This window comes from Pungitius pungitius, chromosome 14 (genome assembly GCF_949316345.1).
Source record: "Pungitius pungitius chromosome 14, fPunPun2.1, whole genome shotgun sequence".
In the NCBI taxonomy this organism is placed as follows: domain Eukaryota; kingdom Metazoa; phylum Chordata; class Actinopteri; order Perciformes; family Gasterosteidae; genus Pungitius; species Pungitius pungitius.
The window spans coordinates 3,664,318-3,687,627 of NC_084913.1; the positions used below are offsets into that span (position 1 = coordinate 3,664,318).

Consider the following 23,310-nt stretch of genomic DNA (forward strand, 5'->3'; position numbering starts at 1 on the left):
TGTTTACAATTACAAACAAACGTATGTGTAAACACAATGGGTCATATCTAAGTGAGCCTACATGTCAAAGTCACATCCATATATCCTACGATAAACGTTATTTAAGTCATGTTATGTTCATTTTTTTTTATACAATGAGGCGATTAAACCCTTTTTATGTTTTAGCTTTGAGAGGTAAAAAGCGCCCCGAGGTTATAAAATCCTGGCAAGAAGCGGACGCCACGACTTTCTCCCTCTTCAAATGCGCCAGACAGTAAAGTAAAAATCCACTCCGAGGCCCTTCCACTCTGCAAAGTGTACTTCACCTGCTCCCAGCGGAACCGCGGCTGTGACGCCTCGGGTTCAGACGCGGCGAGCAGTCGAGAAGAAGCTGGAGACACTTTGCAGCCGAGGTGCCGGTGTTTTCGAAGAGAAGACGACGCGTCTCCAGAAGCTTGTTTGTTGCATCCTGACTGAATAAAAGAAAGAAGAAGAAAGAAGAAAAAAAAAAAAGCAGCGATGTTCGCTCAGGCAGAGAAGCGGAGAGATGCAGGAGATACACACAGCGACGCGGGGGTCTGCTGCACGCAATGCACATCACGGCGTGGGGGCCTGTGGTCTGTGTTAATTACCGACCGCTCAGCCTGCAGACCCCCACGTCACAATGTGGACAACTCGAGTCATAAAAGATGCACGTGTGCAGAAATCGATGCAGCGGACAGCAGGCACCCGAGTGAACACGCGGTCTGCACCACAGCTGCACCACAGCTGCACCACAGCTGCACGGGCTTTCAGTTTGGACGTGGACGTGGACATGGTCAAAGTGATTTGGCTGTTTTTTAACACAGCTCTTTATGTGATCAGGTCCCAGAGTTTTGATATATATATTTTAAGCTTAAACGAATTGGCATTCATTCATCCTACTTTATGACACCTTGCGGTAGAAGGGGGGGGGGGGGGGGAGGATAGAACACTTAACCCTCGCTGGTGGTCACCCGGGTCCTTCGGTGGGTAACGAAGAGGCCTAACCCGTGACCTTGATGTTTGATCCGATGCATCTTCTTCTCTGTAATGTGCGCCCTGCATGGTCTTTTTATCAATTAGTAACGCAAATCAAACCGCCCGAATGGAAATGAGCCTCTCGTCTCCTTGACGCTTTTGCTGGCGCTCCTCCGGGCCCGTCACAGGTCAAATTTGCACTCCAACCCACGGAGGACGGAGTGTGTGTGTGAAGCGAGTGTGTGTGAAGAGAAGAGAGCCTTAAAAAGTGAACAGAAAAAAAGCCCGCGACCTTCTCTCGTCTTTGAGCTGAGCGCTGGGCTCAGCAGGTGTGCCTCGAGTTATGTAGTTATTTAAATAATCCAGTAGTCACTGCTGACATTTAGAAGTCTTATTATACTTCAGAAAAAAAACAAAACAACAAGAACCGTCCAATGATAATTTAAACAACACCATTAACCTTTTTATACATACTTTTTTTTGGGGGGTTTGAATGGATGTCATTTTTTCTTTCTAGCTGCACGCATCTCCCAGTTTAAATTTCCATTGTGGCGTTTTAATATTTAAAGCTGATCCACTCAATAGTTTTGAATCAGGACCTCTTGTATTAAGAGGAACTTGTGAATAATAAATGGTTGAAGTCCGTGTGCTTCAGCTGTTATTTCCTGGGCAAATTAAACCGTCATTCTGTGTCTTCTGCGCTCATCTGGTATTCAAGCCTCATATCAGTAATGACACAACTAAATTATAGTGCCACTCAAGACTAAAGTGCTTCTGCATCCTCCGCCAACAAAGAGATCAGATCTTAAGGACGTCTTGTTTTTTTTTTTTTATTTTAAACTTTTGATACAGACGGAAGACAAATGGATTTGATAAGACTCCAAACACGGCACAAAAAAACTCCATAATTTAGCTTTTCAATGCAATGAAATGTATTCAGATATTCATTTAAAAAAGCATTCAACTCATTCTATGAAGCGCTGTCTACACGAGGCACTTGACTATGAAGAAGATGTGAACAGACCCGGCTTTAATTAGAAAGTCGACCCGAACATGAGGCCTCACAGAGAAATGACGGGCCGCGGTCAGAAATACCCGAGTCATGAACTCCGCCATATTTAAACCGGAGGGGAGTACATTTGCGCTGGTCCCGGTTTAGAACTACATGGAACGCAGCGGATCATAAATGTAATATAATGTCTCCACCTTTCGACACTCTTTAAACGATCGGTTATCGCAGCCGTGAAAGGTCACGACGTCATCGCAGTGTTTCATTAAAAAAAGCAACAGCTCGACTTCAGCAGGAACGATCCATCCGCATATTACGGACTTAAATCCACACTGACGCCGTGGCCCAAAACCACACACACACACACACACACACACATGCGCGCGCTGGGCGTCGCTGCGTCGGCTCCTCGGTGCGGCCGTGACGGTTTTAAGGGGCAAAGGGACGCAGTCTGAGCACCATGAATAAGAAATGCTGCCACTAGATGTTAACCCGCTCCAGCTCTTGAGTTCGTTGCTCCTGCAGCGTGTGTTTGTGTGTGTGTGTGTGTTTTTTTTTTCGGTCATTGGATTAAAGAATATCTGACAGACTGCCTGAGGAGAACATGCGCCTGGTGTCTTAACGAGATCGCATTAGGTGCACATGGCGGCTTCCATCCCCGCCTCTGTTTTTCAATCTGCACAAACGTAATGGGACACGCTCCTCGACACCCCACCCCCCCCCCCCCCCCCCCCCGCCCCCCCCACGTGGACGCACACGGTCACGCGCAAACCAGGGAGGATAAGCCCCAAAGGTGTGCAGCGGACATCGCTTCGAACCCCGCCCACGTTTTTTCCATCACTGTAGAGGGCAACCATCGCGAAATACTACGTTCAAAATATGTAACCCTCCATGGTCTCCATGGCAATGAACAAGCTACGGTTTACGCCCTCTCCGTGTCCATCCAGTTGTGGGGTTTTTATTCCCCCGGTGGGCCTGTTTCTATCAGCATATTCCTCCTTCACATCTTCTGCTCCGGACGAGGCGCCCGGGACGATGAAAGGTGTCTTTGTGCCGCGCTGCCAGGTGAAGATGAGGAAGTAAAAGATATGACACAAAAAGGCTATTGTGTTACGTTGTTCTTATTAGCAGCAGCAGCAGCAGCAGCGTCTAAGTTGGGGAGGGATTATTCTCCACGGCAGCTGTGGCGATGCACTGCCGACCCCCCCGCCCCCCCTCCGGGATGAGTCCACCGTGCTGCCAACAGCAGGACGGGAGCCAGACCTTCATTGCTGGGTCTCTTAAAAACCAGAATTGCTTGACCTCAGTGGCGTACGGAATGCGTTCCAACCAGCCCCGTCATCTACGGGAAAGGTCGATCCTCTGCTACACAAACTCTGCAGGACAACACACTACTCCAGGCCGTCGCACAACAATACAAAGTACACCGAAGATGCGTAAATAGTCAATGATGCAAGAATGACGTTGAAGGCCCAGCAGCCTTCATTGTCCCGGTCTACAAATGGCGAATAGCATTGAATGGATGCTTTAGATGGTCATTTATTAGCAGTGTTGTAGGAGTGTGTGTTTAATTAACAATGTCGTTTCCCGGGGTGTTTTTGGGCGTATTTGCGTTCCTTTTGTTTCTTTCCTCCTGTTGCATACTTGCTCCAACTCAAAGTCAAGTCACTTCGGCTCAACTGGCAATTTTTTTTTTTTTTCTTCCATTGAACATGAGCTGTTGTGCTTTTCATTTCTTCATATGTCACACCATCCATCAGCGGCATTGACTCCGGTGGCAGGATTTTGATGAAGCTCTGGAAAAATAATGGTGTTTTCAAAACATGAGGGAATTGAGCCTCTCACGTCCGTCTCCTGCCATTCTTAGAATGATATGCTGCTTCTTTCAATATCAATACTGGGGGGGCTATATATTATACCCCAAAAGATACTGAACACGTCCAAATACTTACTGTAGCAGGTGAAAATGAATCGTTTAGCCGGTGCCTCTGAGCCAAAACTTTAATCAAAACCTGAGGAACTGCGTCTCATCCATCAAAACCCTTTTCACAGAACCTGGATTTAACGTGCTAATTTCCCTGAACTTTCTCTTTAACTTTATACCTTTTTAAAGACCAAGTTCACAACATGCCATCTGTTTTTTTCTTTTTCTTTTCTTCCATCACACAAAAGATCACATTGTCCCAATGTCGGGCGAAACCAGTGACCACAAAAGTAGAGAGCCGGACGAACGGAGAACCCGAAAATGTTTCGACACGTGTCACTTCCTCTTCTCAATTTCCCAAACAGACCAAATCTGGAATTGCCTTGCTGTACAACGAGGAGACCAACAACACCTACGACGTCTGCCTGAAGCTGACCCGGGAGCTGCTGACCATACAGAAGCTGGACGTGGTCTGCACGAGCGGAGGGGAATCCCCGGTAAATGTAAGTGTGCGCCCAACGGGGACGGGGGGGGGGGGCGGGGGCGCTCCGGCCTATTGCCGGGCCGCGACTCCGGGACGCTGTTTTTTTATCGGTGTTCACTTATTGCCAATGAGAAACTCCCCCCCTTTTCTAAAGCACAGGACGGTTGTACTGCGGAGACAGGCGGCTGGCGGTCTGGGCCTGAGCATCAAAGTAAGCGAGAGAGAGAGAGAGAGAGAGAGAGAGACAATGAGGAATGAGACCGAAGGTCAACCGTGGTGAGTTTTTCTCTCTCCTGCGTTTTCAGGGAGGTGCGGAGCACAACGTGCCCGTCGTCATTTCCAAGATCTTCAAAGATCAAGTAGGTAAGAAAGTGTCTCCTTTGGCTCCTTCGATGTGGATTCGGACCCGGGTTCAAATTGCATTGATCGAGTTTGATCGCGGAATGAGCGGGTGAGGGGGGTTTTTTTTTCATTCGAAGAGAAAGTCAAAGGAGAAAAGCTCAGAGTGAAGAAATTGTTTAGATCTGGGGAAATCAAAATGAAACTGCTCAAGTGTAAAAGTTGACAAATAAATCTGAAGAATCTTCCATTTTACCTCAGCGTGTCGTCGCCTGAAGACTGGAAACCCGTGGAAACAGCTGGCCTGGTTCTACCGAGCTAATCACGTCACGACATTATCGATCCCGTTTCCATGGTTACGCTGTAAACTCACTCCCACTGGTAGACCGAAATGAGGATAAAGACTGCGGAATTAAAGTGTGGAAAGAAACTGTAAAAGCCCAGAGCCACCAGCCTGGAAGAGTGATGCGCTCATGCTGCCTGCTGGACGCAGGCGAAAGGGCTCAAATCCCATCTGTCAGTTAAATTGTAAGAACCGATGACCCCGCGGCGTCCCGTCGGGAAGCGAATCCCCTCCGCGTGATTTGTCTTCTCGCCCCAGTCCCCCCCCCTTTTTTTGGGGATACGAGATGAACCTTCTTACTGCACGGCTGTCATTGTTTCCTCTCGCCGCCGCCGCCGCCGCCAATGAGTTCACACCCCGATTAGCTTCAAATGCCACGCTCCCCCCCCCCCCCCACCCGACATTGCCAGAGTCAGGCTGGGACACCGCTCGCCCCCCCCCCCCCTCGTCACCCTGTATGAAATGAGCAATTACTGCTTAATGTTTCCATTAACCTCTGACCCTGCAGCGGACCGGACGGGGAAGCTGTTCGTCGGCGACGCCGTGCTGCAGGTCGGTACATCCGCCCGCTCGCCTCCGGGTCGATCCGGGTCGCGTCACCGTTTCGGGCCCCCCCCTTCTGTTCTGACAGAGTGTAATTTCATTTCCGAGAGGGGGAACGACTTGTTTACTTATTTCATTTGAAGTTTAGGCCGCATGATGTTAATCAAATGAGTCTTTTGGCGGGATTATTTTGTGGTCAGACTTCTTTCATTCCGCGGGGGTTTGGATTAATCCCGAGCTCCAAACTCATCTGGACCCCAAAGTATCCGGTCTTTAGTCATTCTAGACTTTTAAAAAGTTAATTTGAATCCGTCTGGCATGTTTATTTGTCGAGCTGTTTATCCAGAAGACGCAGATTCATCAGCCGAGCGATAGCGACACTCACATTGGAAGTTATTAGGAATCATAAATATTGAATTGCTATTGCTTCCACCTTTTTGGGTGTCGTATTTATTTGCAAAGACTTTGCATTGTCACACTGCAGACTATTGCATCTATTTGCATAAGCCGTGGCAGGGAGGAATAGAGTAGAATAAAGGAAGAGAAAATACACTTTCTATTCTAATATTATATTATTAATAATATTGATGCATAGCTGCTATCGCTCAGCCAAGGACTCCAGGCCTGGGGGGGGGGGGGGGGGGGGGCACACATGTCAAGATCCTTGTGGGGAAAGTTGTTGTGTGTCTCTTTGGTCATTGCATGTGTGTCGTTGTGTTGTGCTTGTTTTGTGTCGCTTCGTGGTTTGGTCTCGAAGCGTCTCTTCGGGAAGGGATTTGCATCCTTTGTGGTTTGTTTGTGCCGTTTTTTGTGTGCGTTTTGTGGCCGTTCGGCCCGCTTCACGGAAGTCTTTGTTCCTTTGTTAATACGCTGCATTCACAGAACACACTTGACACGCTCTCAATACACTCCGTGCAATCTGAAGCTCACGTCTTGAGTTCAGCCGAGTGCGGGTGTGAGTTAACGCAACACCCAAAACAATAAAAGTGAGCCGCAGTTCCCCGTGTGTGTGTGTGTGTGTGTGTGTGCCGATGGATGTGTTGGGCAAAGCAAACACACACACACAGCCCAGCTTTTATCCTTGTCAGTAGAGGGTCAGCGGTGGGGGGTCGATGGCGGTCGCAGGGCGGGTAGCGGAAGGTGTTTTGAGAGAAAAGTGTAGGTTACCTGGACCAGGTGAGGTCCGCCAGAACACGGCGAGGCCAAATAGCCCGCAGCGTGCTGGGTTTGGTAATCGCATTGCACCCCTGCTCCACCCCCCCCTTCCCCCCTCCTCTGGACCCGTCGCCGCCCTACTCATATGTTTTCCCTCTCTCTCCAGGTGAACGGCATCAATGTGGAGCCCTGCACACACGAGGAAGTTGTGAGTACCAACCGACAACCATCCAAAGCCGCTCGGGGGCCGAGGGTGCTGATGTTTGGAAGCGTTTGTGTATACGTGGGACCTTCGTCTTTTTGTTAAACATTTTCATTCTGTGCCAACAAACACACACACACAGACACACTGGAGTCTCACGTCACTGTCTTCTCATGCAGACCCCAAACAGCTGGTACTCACCTGCACAGCGTCAAAACGCGTAATGAGCAGCTTCTCTCTTGGAAGAAGATCCACACTTTCAGTTTTAATGTCTCCACTCGCTGCGCTGACAGCTGCTCGGGCTCGAGCTACCGTGCCGCCCGTGAGAGGATGGCGGGCGATGCGATGGGGGGGGGGGGAGGCGGGGGTTTCGCGGTGAGGAGCGGCGACCTCGCACGTCGGAGGCGGCGTTCATGTGTGTCACTCGCGCTTTTGTTTTCTCTCTTTTTCCCCGAGATGCGCGACGGATGACAGGCGGCCTAAATGTTTCAACCCTCCGAACGGAGCTCTCAAATATGTGCGTGTTTCATATCACACAGACGTCAAGTAATCAGACGTTTCTTTTTGTATCAGCTGTCACTCTGCTGCCCCGAAACACGACGTCCTGCCTCCTGGTGATTGAAGTGAACTCATGACCCCCTCGTCTGCTGTTGTGTTTCGTTTGCGACCCGAATGTGGCTTGTGTCATTTACACAAGATTAAATTCTTTCCCCTCTCTCCCTTTTAATCTCTCTCCAATCTCGCTTCTCTCAGGTTCACCTCCTGCGCACCGCCGGAGATGAGGTCACCATCACCGTCCGCTACCTGCGAGAAGTTCCATCGTTCCTCAAACTGCCCCTAGGTGAGTGGAGGCTCGCCATAAACTGCACGGCGATAAAGGAATGTGGCGCCTCGGTAGGAGATTGTCTTTTTAGCGCTTCGGCACTTAATAGCGGGTTCAATGAACAGGCGTTTATTTTCAAAGCGGCGAGTCGTCACCGCTCGGTGGCCCGAGGCGAGCCGTGATGTCAGAAACACCCAGAATCCCCTGCTCCTGTGCGCAGCCCGAAGAGTTGAAAGCACAGACTGTAAAAATCCCCCAATGCGCAGCTGGTAAAAGGTTCGAAAGCAGCTCAGCGCGACTGAGAGGTGAAAATGAGAAAACGGAACGCGAATTGGAAAGTTTGTCAGTTTAAAGGACTGTTTTGAAGACAGATTTTAATATCGCGTAGGGGAGATGGCTCCAGATATTGCCTCCTGGTTCATCATTTATTATAATCCATAATGAAAAGGATGGACAGGATGTGCTCCATTCGATCAAGCGTGGCCATCAACCCATTCACCCACTCGTCTCTATGACAACGGAGTGAACTCCATCCGGAGAGGAAGACTGTCAGGTGCCGTTTAATAAGTAGGCCTTTGATTGGGATGTTTTTTTTTTTTCGCTCACTCCAAATCGATTCACCAGATTTCAGTTTTTAATTCACTCCTTCACATTGGATACGGCTCACTATGAAGACTGAAAGTCTCCTCTAATTAACAAACTGCAAACCTGTCATTTGGACGTCACAAAGTGTCGCGCTGTTCCTTTAAACTCCCTCAGCCGCAGCTGATGTGGAGGATCACGTGGCTCACGAGTGCTGAACGTCTGCATCTGTTATGCTGCTCGGCCAAGTTTTGTCTCCCAAGTTTTACAATTTCGTGAAAAGCACACAGAGAAGATGATTAAAACTAACAGACATGCATGAATATTCATAGCGTCCTTAGTAAACCACACAGCATTGAGCATGAGCGCTGCGCGGAGGTCGTGCTAAAAGCTAACGCTCCTCTTAACGGCATTTCCACACGCGATGCCTGAGGTTTAGCGGCGATTTCTTGGCTTATCTTCTGTCTTCCGACTATATTGGAATCGTAAAAAATAAATGTGTAGATGGATTGAATGCTTTGCTCTGGGATTGTTCAGAAGCCCGTTCTGTTGTTTCCCAGGGTCCCCGGGGCCGTCCGCCGATCACAGCCGGGTGTCCTCGCCGCTCTTTGACAGCGGCCTACATCTCAATGGAAACGGAAACAACACAGTAAGAAAAGTCCATTTGATGTTTTTCCGGCTTCTTGACTCTGTCTCAGCGGTGTGTTTTTGAAAAGAATTGAGAATCCGCTGCGCCTTTGCAGCGTGTCACTCAAATGCGAGGCTGAGTCCATTAGGACTGCCTGGGCCTTTCATTTGAAACAATCATCCTTTGTACCAGAACGCATTGTGTGCGAGGCTTCCACTGGCGAAGCCCCACAGGCAGCCTGACATCAACCTCCTCCTCCTCCTCCTCCTCCTTTCCACAACAGTACGTGACATCACAGACCCGACCTACATGTATGACTACTTCACGTGTGGTTTAAAGAGCTGCTGTGAGACCAGTGTCCTCCGTGGTGAGCAGCTGCACACGCAGGTCAGCCAAGGCTGCACATCTTTCATCTGCACCTGGATCTGCGTCACACAGCAGTCATCCGGGCTCATTAGACAGCTCGTGTGGGTGGAGCAGCACTGGGATTCAAGTCACAATATATCAATATCAATGTGATATGAGACCAGATCTGGATTTTGCGATAGGATGTTATTAGCGACTCTATTGTTTTCTCCAGAGGCTTATAGGGATATTTATGTTGACATTACTGATGATTATTTATCAAAATGCCATTGGCTTTTTGTGGAGACAACTTATGTTTCACGTAAAACAGGTAATTACTTTTAAATCCGATTAATTAGTGAAAATAATGCAATTTACTTTTCACCAGGACATATTTGCATGCCTCCACCTTTTATCTGTTAACTTTCCACAATGAAGGAAGGATGTTCACGGCCTCTTAAGGACAGGAAGCTGTCGCCAGCAGTCTCCTTGTTCATTAAACATTCATTGACTCTATTTTGGTTTATCGGTGAAGAAAGGTTGGACAGTTGAATCGGATAAAAATCACCCGCCCACAATGAGCCTCGCCGCTTTACTGACGACAGTTCACTTAACATCGGAGGAAGAGAGACAACCAATCCACTGCGTTCGGCCACTGGCTAGTCTTTGTGGTCTGTGGCTGCTGCAAATCAGCTCCGTCTGTGACATGTTATTAAATATGAAGCGATCCATAACGTCCTCTAGAGTGGCCCCTAAAGCTGACTGCTGTGGACCTGATCTCCCCTCAAAGGAAGCCACGTTAAACCTCATCTCAGTCAAACTGTCTCTGTTGATAAGTCACAGGGTAATACGGGTAAACTAGGGTTTATCTTTTTTTTTTTTTTCCTTCTCCCCAGCATTGATTCCTGCGAGAGCTGCGTCTACAAAGCGGCCCTTTTTTCATAGCTTTATATGAGCTAACAGAAAGTGACAAAGTGAATGAATTCGCTTTGATCACTCCAAGCTGAACGTGGGGGAATTCCACCTCGTTCATTAATTTTTCCCGCCATGTCTGGCGCGATCGACGCGTCACAGAGCGGCGACGCGGCCCGCAGAGGGAAACCCGCCGCGCGGCCCCCATCGGCGACCGGGAATTAAAAGCAAGGAGTCTAAAGGGTTCATTCGGTTCCGCATTCCCCCCCCCCCCCCCCCCCGCAAACGCGTCATTAGCTGCCCGACCTTGATTTGACGGCGGAGGGGTCTGTGATTACAGCAACCGCGTAGCAGGCGGTTTGACTCGACCTCGTTACTCAAATCAACGGGAAAAGCAATCAGCTCAACGCAGCGGAGAATTAAAAGGTAAACGTTAGCTTTCTTTCCCTCAAGCACATCTTTTTGCAGTTTTAATGGTCTCGAGAAGACTGCACATCATAATGGTTATCTATAATGAGAACGGTAGCCAGCATCTCATCTGCTGTCATTTCCCATGAATAATTCAGAAAAGGCATGTAGGACAGCGGGGGGGGGGCCACTTTAACCTTTTATGGATAATCTAGATCTTCGAGTGTTTCTATTTGAGATCCTTTGCAGGAGCCGGAGGCCCGGCTAACACGGTGCACCACGGGCCTTTCTGTGGTGCACTCGCTTTATCAGAGGTAAAAAAAAAAGAAAAATAATAAAGTAAGAAAATAGGCCGTGACACATGCCTTGCTATGCGGGAAAAAAAAGCAAGCGATGACTCAGTGCGACACTCCGGGTCAGCAGGCAGCAGGGATCTTTACGGTTAATTCTCTGGTTGAAGTTGGAGACTCAGTGGCTGACAAAAACAATTAACCAGGCGGCTCCCTCCCAACAGAAATAGGATTCAAGCAGCGAGGAAACAGAAAATAGCAGGAGCCGGCCTCGAGTTAAAGTCAAGTGAGATTGTCCTTGCCTCATAAATAAGACGGTCATGTCAGTGGTTGTTTTTGTTCATAGAGTAATTGCTTGTTGTGTCATTTTTTTTTCCCTCCCCAGTCCCGATGAGCCCTGAATCCACTTCAATGTTTAGACTATAATGAAAGGAAGCCTCTACGAAAGTAGGGCAACCTTCTTTTCTTTTTTTCCCAGCAAAAGAAGAAAAGAAAGGACATTGCATGTTATTAAAAAATGGTCTGTTATGGAAAGGGTCACGGAGCCTGAGGCTGACCAGCGGTTGGAGGGAAAAATGACCCGAAACGCACATTCTGCCTCGTGAAAGAGACCCTAATTACCTCCTTCTGCTTTGAGCCACGCTTATAATTTCCTCCGTTTGAGAATTTTCCCCATGAAAGGTTTGAAATTTGTCGGACTAATTTAAAGCTGCGCTGCCAACAGCGGAAAAAGCCAAGCAGTGCGTCATGGGGAAGGTTTCTCCGGCTCTAATGAGCCCACCGAGGGCCCCGCAACAAAACTTTCAGCCGAAACACCCGAAGAAACGCACATCGCTGCTTTTGCTCAGCACCACAACGAGATGATTGCTTCAAATCGCAGGTCAGTCCTCGCAGAGCCTGCGACGGGGAGACTTTTAATGCATCTCCAGCTGCCCGAGGCGTCAGTGCTTCCAGGAAGACGCTCCACAGATGCCACGTGCGTTCCTTTGGCTGGTGTGCTGTCTCCATGCCAAACGTCACCGCCATCAGCAAATATGCATTTGATTTTGAGGTCCTCCGGGGAGGAGGAAGGACTCCTCGCGGACTCGCCATTTTTTTCCAGTTACGATTTTTGACAATCACACAGGGAGAGAGAGAGAGAGAGAGAGAGAGAGAGATTTCTCCACCGCCGGCCGGCCCAATAAACACGGATTGGGAGCAGCCACGAGGGGCGAGGGGGGGGGCGAGGCGTTCGATGCACCCATTTTCCTGACAGAAAAATGCATTTATTTTGCGGGGTTCATATCGCTCTCTGTGCATTTACTGGATGCTGCAAGGCCAGCTGAGTGTATCCATGCGGGGGTGGGGGGGGGGGGGGTATTGAAGGTAAAGAGGGGAGGCAACTTCAGGAACAGTTGATGCAAGAAAAAGTGTTGCAGAAGAAAGGAAATTGAAGAAAAGTTGACATTAACGATCACTTTCAGACGGTGTGAATCATGCAAATCTTAGACGGGATTAAACAAAAACAAATGTCACTTTTTTAATAATTTGTCCTACGAGGTTAAAAGGGACGTTAAACATAAAAGTCCATATTGCATCACGTCGTCTTCTTTTCATTCCCACCTGCAGCTCACAGCGGCCTGTCTGCAGTGGGTGAAGAGCGTTTTCTGTAAAAAAAGTCCGACCTTGGCCTCGATAGCAGAGAGATGGTGGTGGGCAGGAGGACTTGAACATGAAGTAACTCGTATAAGTCACGACAACTCAACGGAATTTGTTTGTACGTCACGTTGCTTTTCACACACCGGCGGAATAAAAAAAAAATCAATTATCACCTGAGTGAAGCCAGTGCAACGCTGAGTTATCGGGACTCTCAAAGGTAAATAGCAGATCTTATCTATCTATATATATATATATATATATATATATACACTCACCGGCCACTTTATTAGGTACACCTGTCCAACTGCTTGTTAACACTTAATTTCTAAGCAGCCAATCACATGGCGGCAACTCAGTGCATTTAGGCATGTAGACATTGTCAAGACAATCTCCTGCAGTTCAAACCGAGCATCAGTATGGGGAAGAAAAGTGATTTGAGTGACTTTGAACGTGGCATGATTGTTGGTGCCAGAAGGGCTGGTCTGAGTATTTCAGAAACTGCTAATCTACTGGGATTTTCACGCACAACCATCTCTAGGGTTTACAGAGAATGGTCCGAAAAAGAAAAAACATCCAGTGAGCGGCAGTTCTGTGGGCGGAAATGCCTTGTTGATGCCAGAGGTCAGAGGAGAATGGCCAGACTGGTTCGAGCTGATAGAAGGGCAACAGTGACTCAAATAACCACCCGTTACAACCAAGGTGGGCATAAGAGCATCTCTGAACGCACAGTACGTCGAACTTTGAGGCAGATGGGCTACAGCAGCAGAAGACCACACCGGGTGCCACTCCTTTCAGCTAAGAACAGGAAACTGAGGCTACAATTTGCACAAGCTCATCGAAATTGGACAATAGAAGATTGGAAAAACGTTGCCTGGTCTGATGAGTCTCGATTTCTGCTGCGACATTCGGATGGTAGGGTCAGAATTTGGCGTCTACAACATGAAAGCATGGATCCATCCTGCCTTGTATCAACGGTTCAGGCTGGTGGTGGTGGTGTCATGGTGTGGGGAATATTTTCTTGGCACTCTTTGGGCCCCTTGGTACCAATTGAGCATCGTTGCAACGCCACAGCCTACCTGAGTATTGTTGCTGACCATGTCCATTCCTTTATGACCACAATGTACCCAACTTCTGATGGCTACTTTCAGCAGGATAATGGGCCATGTCATAAAGCTGGAATCATCTCAGACTGGTTTCTTGAACATGACAATGAGTTCGCTGTACTCAAATGGCCTCCACAATCACCAGATCTCAATCCAATAGAGCATCTTTGGGATGTGGTGGAACGGGAGATTCGCATCATGGATGTGCAGCCGACAAATCTGCGGCAACTGTGTGATGCCATCATGTCAATATGGACCAAACTCCCTGAGGAATGCTTCCAGCACCTTGTTGAATCTATGCCACGAAGAATTGAGGCAGTTCTGAAGGCAAAAGGGGGTCCAACCCGTTACTAGCATGGGGTACCTAATAAAGTGGCCGGTGAGTGTATATATTAACTTTACCTTGTTTGTGTTTAGGGCCAACCAGCCAAATATTAGCTAATACGCTTAACAAAGAAACACAAGACTCCCTGATGACAATGTTTTGGGGTCGTTGTGACAACGCGAGAGAATGTTGCGGTTGTTGTTGTTTTTTTGGTTTTTCTTCACTCACGAGATCGAAGCATCTTCCTCCTTTTGTCTGTGATTAGAATCCACCACGCTTCGTCCTCTGGAGGCTCTCGACGCCCCGAAAATACCTGATGCGATGCTCCTTCCCCCGTGGCTCATTCTACATGCTTTCAGATAACGACGCTCAGTATCAGTACTCGTTTGAATGACGTGAAGAGCAACGCTCGTCCCCTCGTCGAGAGGAGCGCGTGTTTTTCCGGCGTAATCCACTCAGACAGCACGGTGGTTTTCAATTACCCCCCCCCCCCCCTCGCCACCTCCACTCCAGGCTTAACTAAAGACGTTTGTTCTGGCTTGACATAAACGGGACAAAGGGTGATCATTTGTTCACAAATGTAATGTGCAATTCATTTGCTCTTTTTTGTGTCGAGTCGTCCTGAAGCCGAGGGGGGGGGAGGATGGGGGGGAGGGGGGGGGGGGGGCGGTGATTTGGTTGTTTGGTGGTGATCTCGCCCACCTGTGTACACTGAGGCTACGTCACTCGGTTTGTGGGATTTTGTGCCTTGTGGATCTTTGGCCTCAGTAATGTTTGATGCTGCCACAGCTTGACTGATTTGATCCGTAAGCTCGTGACTCATCAGATAATATTCTATAATGCATCCGTTGTTCATCCAGTGCTGTGTGATATGCATTTAAATGCGACACTCTGCCGGCTCTTCGAAGCCTTTGGCAACGCGTTGTGCTTCGGGACCTTTTGGAGAGGAAGCTCATTGATGCAGAGCCGTCAGTCTCAGCTTAAAGTCTTTACTAAACTTGACTATTTTGAACCATCTGAAATACAATGTGGTGTTCCTTGCTATAAAGCCACCATTCTGACTTTGACACAAGTAGTAATACCAATTGCCCAAGAATAAAAGATTGCCCAACCATCAGGAAGTAGCCCTGGCCGGGCCACATTAACACATTTTGTCATTGCTTTTAGCCAGGTACATTTACGCTGTGATTATAGATTTTTTTTTTTTTTTTTAATGCTCATTTATTGCAGATGAAAAGCCTAAATGCCTAAATGCACCATGAGTTTGCCAGGGTCAGACGCTCACACTGCAGGCCCACGGCGATCCATTAACGCTCGCAGGGACAAAATGCCGCCAAGATTAATGTAATCCATCAATTCACAAAAACAGTATATTTTTCCCTGTTAATGACCAGAAGGAGCGAGGAGACGATGCTGAAACCACGCAGCATTCGTCAGTATTTCCTTATCTGAATTTGTTCTCACTTTGTTGCCTCTACACACACACACACACACTCACACACACGTTTTAAACGGGCCGTATTTACTGTTGCACACTCTGTATTTAACGTTCTTGAACATAAATATAGCAACAAAGGACTGTTATCTATGCAAAGATATCCAGAGTGTAGTTCTACCCGAGCAGCGAATTAAGCCAGTGTCTCTTTGCGCGTTATCTCGGGCCGCGCAGGTTGCGAGTGCATGCGGGTGCATGTGGGTGCATGCGGGTGCATGCGGGTGCATGCGGGTGCATGTGGGTGCGCACACTGGTTAGCTCACAGCTGCTGGTGAAGGTGGCGGAGTAACAGACGTTGGATCATCTCCCACCATCTATTTCCCTCTCAGATACAAGTTAATTCTGTACTCACTTGTATTTGTTTATACTTTTTTGCCAACCTGATCCACAGTCCGCTGGGGGGGGGGGGCGATTTCTCCTCCTCACATTGGAGATAAACCTGATGGCTTTGAACCGTAAAAACAATTGCCACTCATGAGGGCTTTCTGTAGAAAATATAGACTCGCTTTCACTGCAAAATATACTAGAAAACACTTTTTATACTTCAGGCGATCAGGCATGGAGACAGTTCTGTTCATTATGTTTATTCGGGAGTTGATTCTATAACCTGAGATGAGACGAGACCGTAGAGAAAATAGGGGGGGGTCAGGAAAAGAACCTCTCTGTTTCACACGGACCGGATCACATGAAGCTGATCGTGTCGTCTCCCCCCCCCCGCAGGCCCCATCGCCCCCTCCGCCCTCGGCCGATAAGCCGCGGTACGAGAAGCGCTGGCTGGACGCCGTCCCGCTGCCCTTGTTGATGGCCAGAGTCTCCAGATGCAGAGCCGGCACAGATCAATTAAGGTAAGGGTAATCCGGCGTGATATAATTCACCTCCGCCGAGCCGACCCGGGCCCACCGAGCGCAGCTGCTGGGCTTAGCGAGCACTTTTCATTTAAGCGCGGGGGACGTTAATGCCAATATCTATGCGCCGGCATAAACAGCTTAAAAGGTCAGCGGCGGCTGTGAGGCCCGGGCGCTCAGCAGGTGAGAGAACACCTCGCATTTCATCATCACGCCTGTCCTTTTTTCTCTTATTGATTTCCATGTGTACAGTTTTTTTTCCTTTCAAAGCTTTTTTTTACAGAAATGAAACAAAAAATAATGGTTCAATATTTCCTTGAGATCCTTCAGGTTAGCAGAGCAATAGCAGAGCGACTCCAGGGCAACACTGGCTTTAAAGGCTTTCAATGAAACAGTTTAGGTTTTCCTACACGCCGATCATTGATAATTATAGAAGTTATGGAGGTAGCTCCAATGGACCATCAAAAACAAACACTCCACCGGCTGCTGAGAACAGGCCCTTTTTTACAAACGCACACTTGGCAAACTCACCAGAGCAGCAGCAGAAGCGAGGAGAAGGAAAAGGAAGGAGCCTCGAAGCGGGAGACGCGACCCGAGGGTCACGCTGTGGACACAGCGGCCTGCGGCAATGAGAGAGGATGAAATGGAGCCGCATTTCCATCTGCGGCAATGTCCACATGGCCGAGGAGCGCTCCGGTACCTCGGGCTTATTTTGGATAAAGCAACCGTCCTGTAATGCAAAATCTGCCAAACGTTAAGTCCAATCAACAGGCGACTCAGTGGAATATCGAGGGGCCGCGTTGATGAGATTCGGAGCTTAGTCGCTCTGAACCTTGACGAACCCCATTGCTGAATGTGGAATGGCATTTTTAACAGTTTGCACCGCGGGTAAATCAGATCAGGGTCGGTGTTACCGTGGGGGGGGGGGGGGGGGGGGGGGGTCAACCTTGAGCTTGTGAATTTTCGTCTGTTTCACAAAACATGTTCGCCTTCTTCCAATTCATTAAGACCTTCCCCATTCAGCTGTGTCTAAACGGGCTTTAGGTTTCCACCAATCATCAGACCCCCCACACCCCCCCCCCCCCCCTCGATGTGGACCCTGCAGACCGTTTCACCTCATGCGACGGTCTGCTGCTCCTCGCTCGTTCCGATGCTCCCAGGTGGGACGACAAACAGCTTTTCTCAACTCTTTTTTTTTTTTTTTTTCTAACCGGGGGGGGGGGGGAATTGTTTTGTGCTCCCGTACGAAAGCAGGCGTCTGAAATCAAGGACGCGTGACCGGCTGGAAAGTGAAGAGGCGGGGGGGGGGGGGGCCTCCGCTTCCTCCCTCTGCAGCACACTGCGATGTCAGACCCGCCCGCTGACACAGACGTAATCTCAGCTTTTTGTTTGAGCCGTCCAAACCGATTTTGTCCAAAAGGTTACGGAGGCGCAGAGTAAACGGCACGCGGCGATTCGCAAATGTTAACCAGCTACTGTCGCGATGTCATGTTGGATCGGTGGAGAGAACCATGCTGGACTCTTGTTTTTATTTCAGCTCGTTACCGTTACAACCCAAACCCCCCCCCACCGGGCCCCCATTATATTTTTCAGCCGTGTTGACCGTGGTCCAGCTCGGTGGATTTATTACCGCCTTACTGTGTCACTGGGGACGGTGCAAATGTTTCAAGAAAAAACAACAACAACAGAAGAAGAATCCCGGTGCCACTGGATCTCAAAGGGAGGGGGACTTCGCTCCTACTCGCTGAAGGGGACAGCGCTGTGTCCTGTGTGACATTGATCCGCCAGCTGTCTGTCACTTTGATTCATTTCTGCCCGTGGAGCTCTTCCCCCCCCCCCCCCCCCCCTACACCCCCACCCCGTCCTCACGTCCACTCGCCCCTCGAAGGGTTTCGCGTTATTTGATACGCTGTAGATTCTGTTTAATGTCGTTCATCAATCGCCCGCTTCATCGCCGCAGTTCTCGCCTCGCAAGACAAATCGAAAGGAAAAAAAAAAGAGAAGCGTGAAGCTAATTTGGGTAGGGCGCCCCCCCCCCCCCCCCTCCCCCCCTTCCCATATTTTAATACAAAAAACACCACAAAAAAAACCCAAAAACGATTTGAAGTCCAGTGGAAAACGCCCCCGGAGAGCCGGCGGGTCAGAACACACGGTTTTAACAAGCCGATTGCTGCATGCAGAATGAAACCCATGCTCACAGGAGGATTTGTTAGGAATGCTGACTGTGTGACATCCAATGTGAGGAGAGTGTGTGTGTGTGTGTGTGTGTGTGTGTGTGTGTGTGTGTGTGTGTGTGTGTGTGTCTTTTCCGTTCCTGTCGTTGCTTCTGTTCTGTTCAGACTTCACCTCGTGTGCTTCCTCCACATCTCCCCTCTGCTCGTGTGCACCAGCCAACACGTCTGTTCCTTTACGTGATCCCTCATGTGGCCTCCGGCCCGTCCAATGGGGATCGCTCAGCCGTCACACAAAGAGCCCACGAAGTGAGATGTCAACACAAAAAAAAAAAAACATCCCATTTTTTTTTTTGGGCCCGATGAGTGAGATTTGTGTCTCCTCGGCTGTCCTTGTTGACGTCGCGTCTACCGGAAAACACATAACCTTGAGAGCGGAGATGACAGAGGAGACTTCCCCTTGACCTTGACACTTGACCTTTTTAACTGGAGCCAGTGGCCTTTAAAATCCTAAAAAACACGTGACTTTCCCCACAGAAAGGAAGCGATCGGACTACCTGACATGGTGTCCGTGGAGGCGTTTTCAGAACCAGCAGACGCTTCACGGGCCTGAGGTCACCTCGACGGGAAGCAGCGGGCGGGTCGAGCTTCACTTTGCGCCGCGCGCCTCTCCATCTTCGCCGCGCCCCGTCTAATCTCTTGACCTCCCTCCGCTCCCCCAGGTCCAACTGTTTCGAAGTCTACGCTTTGGACGGCGCCGGCACCAACATTCTTCAATTTTGCACCGCGGCAGAAAGCACCGACTGGCTCCAGGCAATATCTACCAACATCAACCAGTTGACACAGGAGAAGGTGAGTCCATTTTTGGAACATTAGACACTCGCCTCGGTCGATGATGATTTGCGGGTGATTTGCACATATTTCTGACCATTTTAGATGTATTAGAAGCGGATTCAACTTTTAGAATACTCACTGCCATAACATTGTACAGTGCATTTTTTCATTTGTCTCTAAAGAAGCGTTTGCAAATGCAATAACACACGTTCAAATAGTAACATTCATTGTATAATCCACTTCTTGATAAAAGGAAAAATGTATACATGTGTTTCTCCCACGGTTGCTACATGTGTTGAAGCTCTTGTGGGGGCAGCGGCAGCATGGCATGCACAGACCCTTCCTTCCACTCATCCACAGTGGCATCTCTCCCCCTCGGCTGACAAAAAAAGAGCTTCTATCATGGCTAATTAATGACTGCAAAGTAGTCCTTCTCTCTCCCTCTCTCTCATTTCCTCCCGTTTCACTTTGATTATCACCCTGATGATGTGACGCATGTTTGTCGAGGACGCGGACGTACTGTAAGCTGTCGATCGCACAGCTGCCTTTAAAAAAAAAAAAGGTTGATTAATCCATGGCTGCATCACCTAATTACGGACGTGCCGTGTGATTGCTAAATGGCCAATCAGGAAGTAATTGTGCGCCCGCTTTGGGGGGCGAGAGCGGAACTTTTGTTTTAATGACCTCCAACCTTTAAATAGACCCGGCGGGGTCCTCGGGGGGCGTTTGAGGACGGCTGTCATGTGGCAGGGCGGAGGACCCCTCGGTGCTGTTCGATCTCTCTCCCCCCCCCCCCCCCCCCCCCCCCTCGGTGACACTGAAGCAGAAAGAATCACGGAGCTTGTTAGAGACTAATTACATAAGGACCTGAAGTGACAACTTACCTTCACTTTGTAACCGAGTGCAGGCGAGACAGGAGCCGACCGCATGCTGGGTGCAATATGCTGACGCAGCAGGGGGGGGATAGGGGGGGGGCGCTCCGTCTGGAGGTGTGTTGCACTGGTTTGACAACATTTCATCTCGTCGTCACCTCCGAGAGTAAACAAATCTTTTCCGGGACTGCACCTTTATGCTCGACTGGAGCCCCGGGTCTGTTTTCACCTCTTTCTGTTGACTGTGAGCATTTTTTACATCGAAAAAAAAGAAAAGAAAAAAAGAGCTTGAATACATACAAATGTATGCGTACTATTTGTGGTCTGTACGTGTGTTTATTCTGAGATTATCAGTGATAAATCCACACAGCTATTACTGTGTGGATGTAATTAGCTGCTAGCTAATTAGCTCTTATTTCAACCGCTAATCCCAACAATAAAATGTTAATGAATCACTCAAATGTTAAAAAATTGAGATTGAATAATCACAATATTTTATAGATTTAAAATCATCTTGAGCTCTCAAGTACATTAATTAAACCAGGAAAAAATAATCATAACACTAGATAAATCATGCAAGATAATAGATACACATTGTATCTTCTTTCTTTCTTTCTTTCTTTCATCAGCAGATTTGATCAAGGAGCAGCAGAAATATGTAAATAGATTGTGATGATCAACCATTTCTGCTAACAACACATTCAACAGCCGTCCGTAACCACTGCCCGTTTTCTCCCTCACAGATAAACATGATGAACAAATCCTGCTCATCAGAGGATCAGGTGAGCTGACCGAGGCCTAAACTCACCACACAGTTAATTACAGCGCCGCAGGAGGTCCCCTCGCTGCAGGCCGGCGTCACGCGGTGCGGGCCGGCGCCGCTCACCCGCAGGCCTGCAAACGGCCGGGAAACGCTTTGGGACCCTTTTGGGTGAGCAGATGGTCAGGAAGGAGTCGAGGGCCACCGTGTAAAGATATATGTGCATTATTCATCGCCCGGTGTAGACGGGGCGTAGCGGAGGAAAGTAGAAGCAGCAGCAGCAGCAGGAGGAGGAGCAGGAGGAGGAGGAGGAGGATGAGGAGAAGGCGAAGCGTTGCATTGCAGCGGAGACTGCAGCACCGCGCCGCATGCATCCCTCCCAAGGAATGCGTGGCTGTAGTTTTCTCTGACCCCGCTGTCCTCTGTGCACGTTGTCATCGTCTGCGTGTCCACAGACCGTTCACATGGGCTGGACATGCGGGAGCCCCGAGGGCGGCGCCGCGGGAAGGTCTTCAGCCTTCAAGTTCCTGGCTCTGAGAGGACCACTTTTTTACATCTTCAGAAGCCCCCCGGTAACTATTCTGCCACTACTGTGTGCTTCGGTTCTGATTGAATAAGAGGAACACATAGGGCACCAATTGGTGCTGAGTGTAGATGTTTTATACAATTATACAATCCACTATTGTTGTTGTAACAAATAGGGGTTAGCAGATGTGATCCCTACTACCCTAATACATCATTTATTTATTAAAAATATGAAATAAAAACTGCAAAATTCAAAACTCGCTGGCTGTTCCAAATTACACGGCTATCTGACACATTTAGGACGGATAAAAATGTTTGCTGAAGGTTTGAAAGAAGAACTTTGTTAGCCACGTTTTATTTTTGTCTGAAGTTTTGAACCGGAGTATTAAATTGGGGATTTATTCCTCCGTAGTGTGGTTTCATTGCATTTGGTAGAAGTTTTATTCAAGCAATAAGGTACGAGAGGCTGTATCTTCAATAATGTAACAGGTCGGGGGTGTAGTTAGGCCCGACGCGCAGCACAACCCTCCAACAGTTACATTATTGAAGATAAAGCACTGCCTCAAGTACCTTATTGCTTTTATAATACGGTTACCAGCGGAATTATAAATAGTAAGTAACCAGTAAGTAACCAAGCCACCAAAGGTTGTGTATCACGTTTCATCAGTCTTGAGAGAAAAATAGTCCCCGTACGTGCATGTAAACAGCATTGGGTCACGCACCATCGCATTCCTTCACGTCGCTCATGACGTCCACCTTAATTGTGCGGTGGCGAAAGCTCGCATTGCCTCAAAACGTTGAGTTTTTTTTTTTGGGCGATCGGCACCGAGCTAAAAGCTAAAATGTCAACTAGCGGTTGCGCAAAATCGAACGTGTTACTTTGAGTGCTCAGTGATATATGGAACGCTCGGGTCAACGTGAACAGCAAACTGTACATTATCGCTCAATAATTAACCCCTCCCCCGTGACTCGGTCTCAACCAATCAGAACGCTGGATTTCATCTTTGCGTAATATAATTATCGGTAATATTCTGGTGTTTATTAGTTTAGGCGACTCGTTGTCGTCGTTACACCGTTGCTCTGTGGACAATACTGCTAAAACCTGCTGAAGTCTTATATGTGACATTTAAGCCCATCCTTTTTTTTCTTTTCTTCTTGCATTATGCATTCTGTTCTTGCCGGGGTGACCAGACGTCCGCATCTCCAATGCCCTGATTTACAGCCTCACAAAATGCTGCACAGTGACCTCCTTTTTTCTGTTCTGGATATGGTCACCTAGAATAATGTTTCCCACTGGTGCAAGATGCAGCTCATCATCAAACACAATCACAGTAATCAGTAATCAATGTTTTCCTGCTTATTCCAGTGCTTATATTTCAGGGCCATGATGGGTCACATTGTGAACCTTAACATTCAACTATTTGGACCTCATTGTGTGCACTGGATGGAGAAGCCTTTCAGGTTTTGCACAATAAGATACTTAATATTTCCGCTCACGCCAACTTCAATGAAATATTTTTAGGGTTCATTGGACGTTGAATCCCTGAGACACAGAACGTTACACGTCCCATCTCCCGTGCGCTGTGAAAGGGGAATGAGCTGATCCAATGTGCGTTGAAACCAGAACTTCATTGTATCATTTAGAAAGTGTTTCCTAAATTGGTCTGAGAGGCATCCAAAGGCGGCCGCTGGCTGATGTTTGATGCAGCTCCACCATCACTTTAAAATGTTTCTTGCCTGACTGCCAGGACCAGTGAACAAAAGAAAATGTGCATTT

At 48.4% G+C, this 23,310-nt stretch overlaps 1 protein-coding gene across 2 annotated transcripts in view; it reads left to right on the top strand.

The window, feature by feature from the left end:
• sntg2 (syntrophin, gamma 2) overlaps positions 1–23,310 on the top strand; it is a 38,284-nt gene that overhangs the window by 7,149 nt on the left and 7,825 nt on the right. Inside the window, exons 2-12 of one of the 2 annotated variants that reach the window (XM_037486311.2) lie at positions 4,277–4,414; positions 4,550–4,606; positions 4,701–4,758; positions 5,586–5,629; positions 6,942–6,983; positions 7,731–7,818; positions 8,943–9,031; positions 16,247–16,371; positions 19,265–19,394; positions 20,992–21,030; positions 21,464–21,580. In XM_037486311.2, the coding sequence (XP_037342208.2) occupies positions 4,277–4,414; positions 4,550–4,606; positions 4,701–4,758; positions 5,586–5,629; positions 6,942–6,983; positions 7,731–7,818; positions 8,943–9,031; positions 16,247–16,371; positions 19,265–19,394; positions 20,992–21,030; positions 21,464–21,580 (927 nt within the window). Of the gene's footprint in view, positions 1–4,276; positions 4,415–4,549; positions 4,607–4,700; positions 4,759–5,585; positions 5,630–6,941; positions 6,984–7,730; positions 7,819–8,942; positions 9,032–16,246; positions 16,372–19,264; positions 19,395–20,991; positions 21,031–21,463; positions 21,581–23,310 lie in introns of those variants that run through there. The other variant, XM_037486313.2, reaches the window with a different exon arrangement.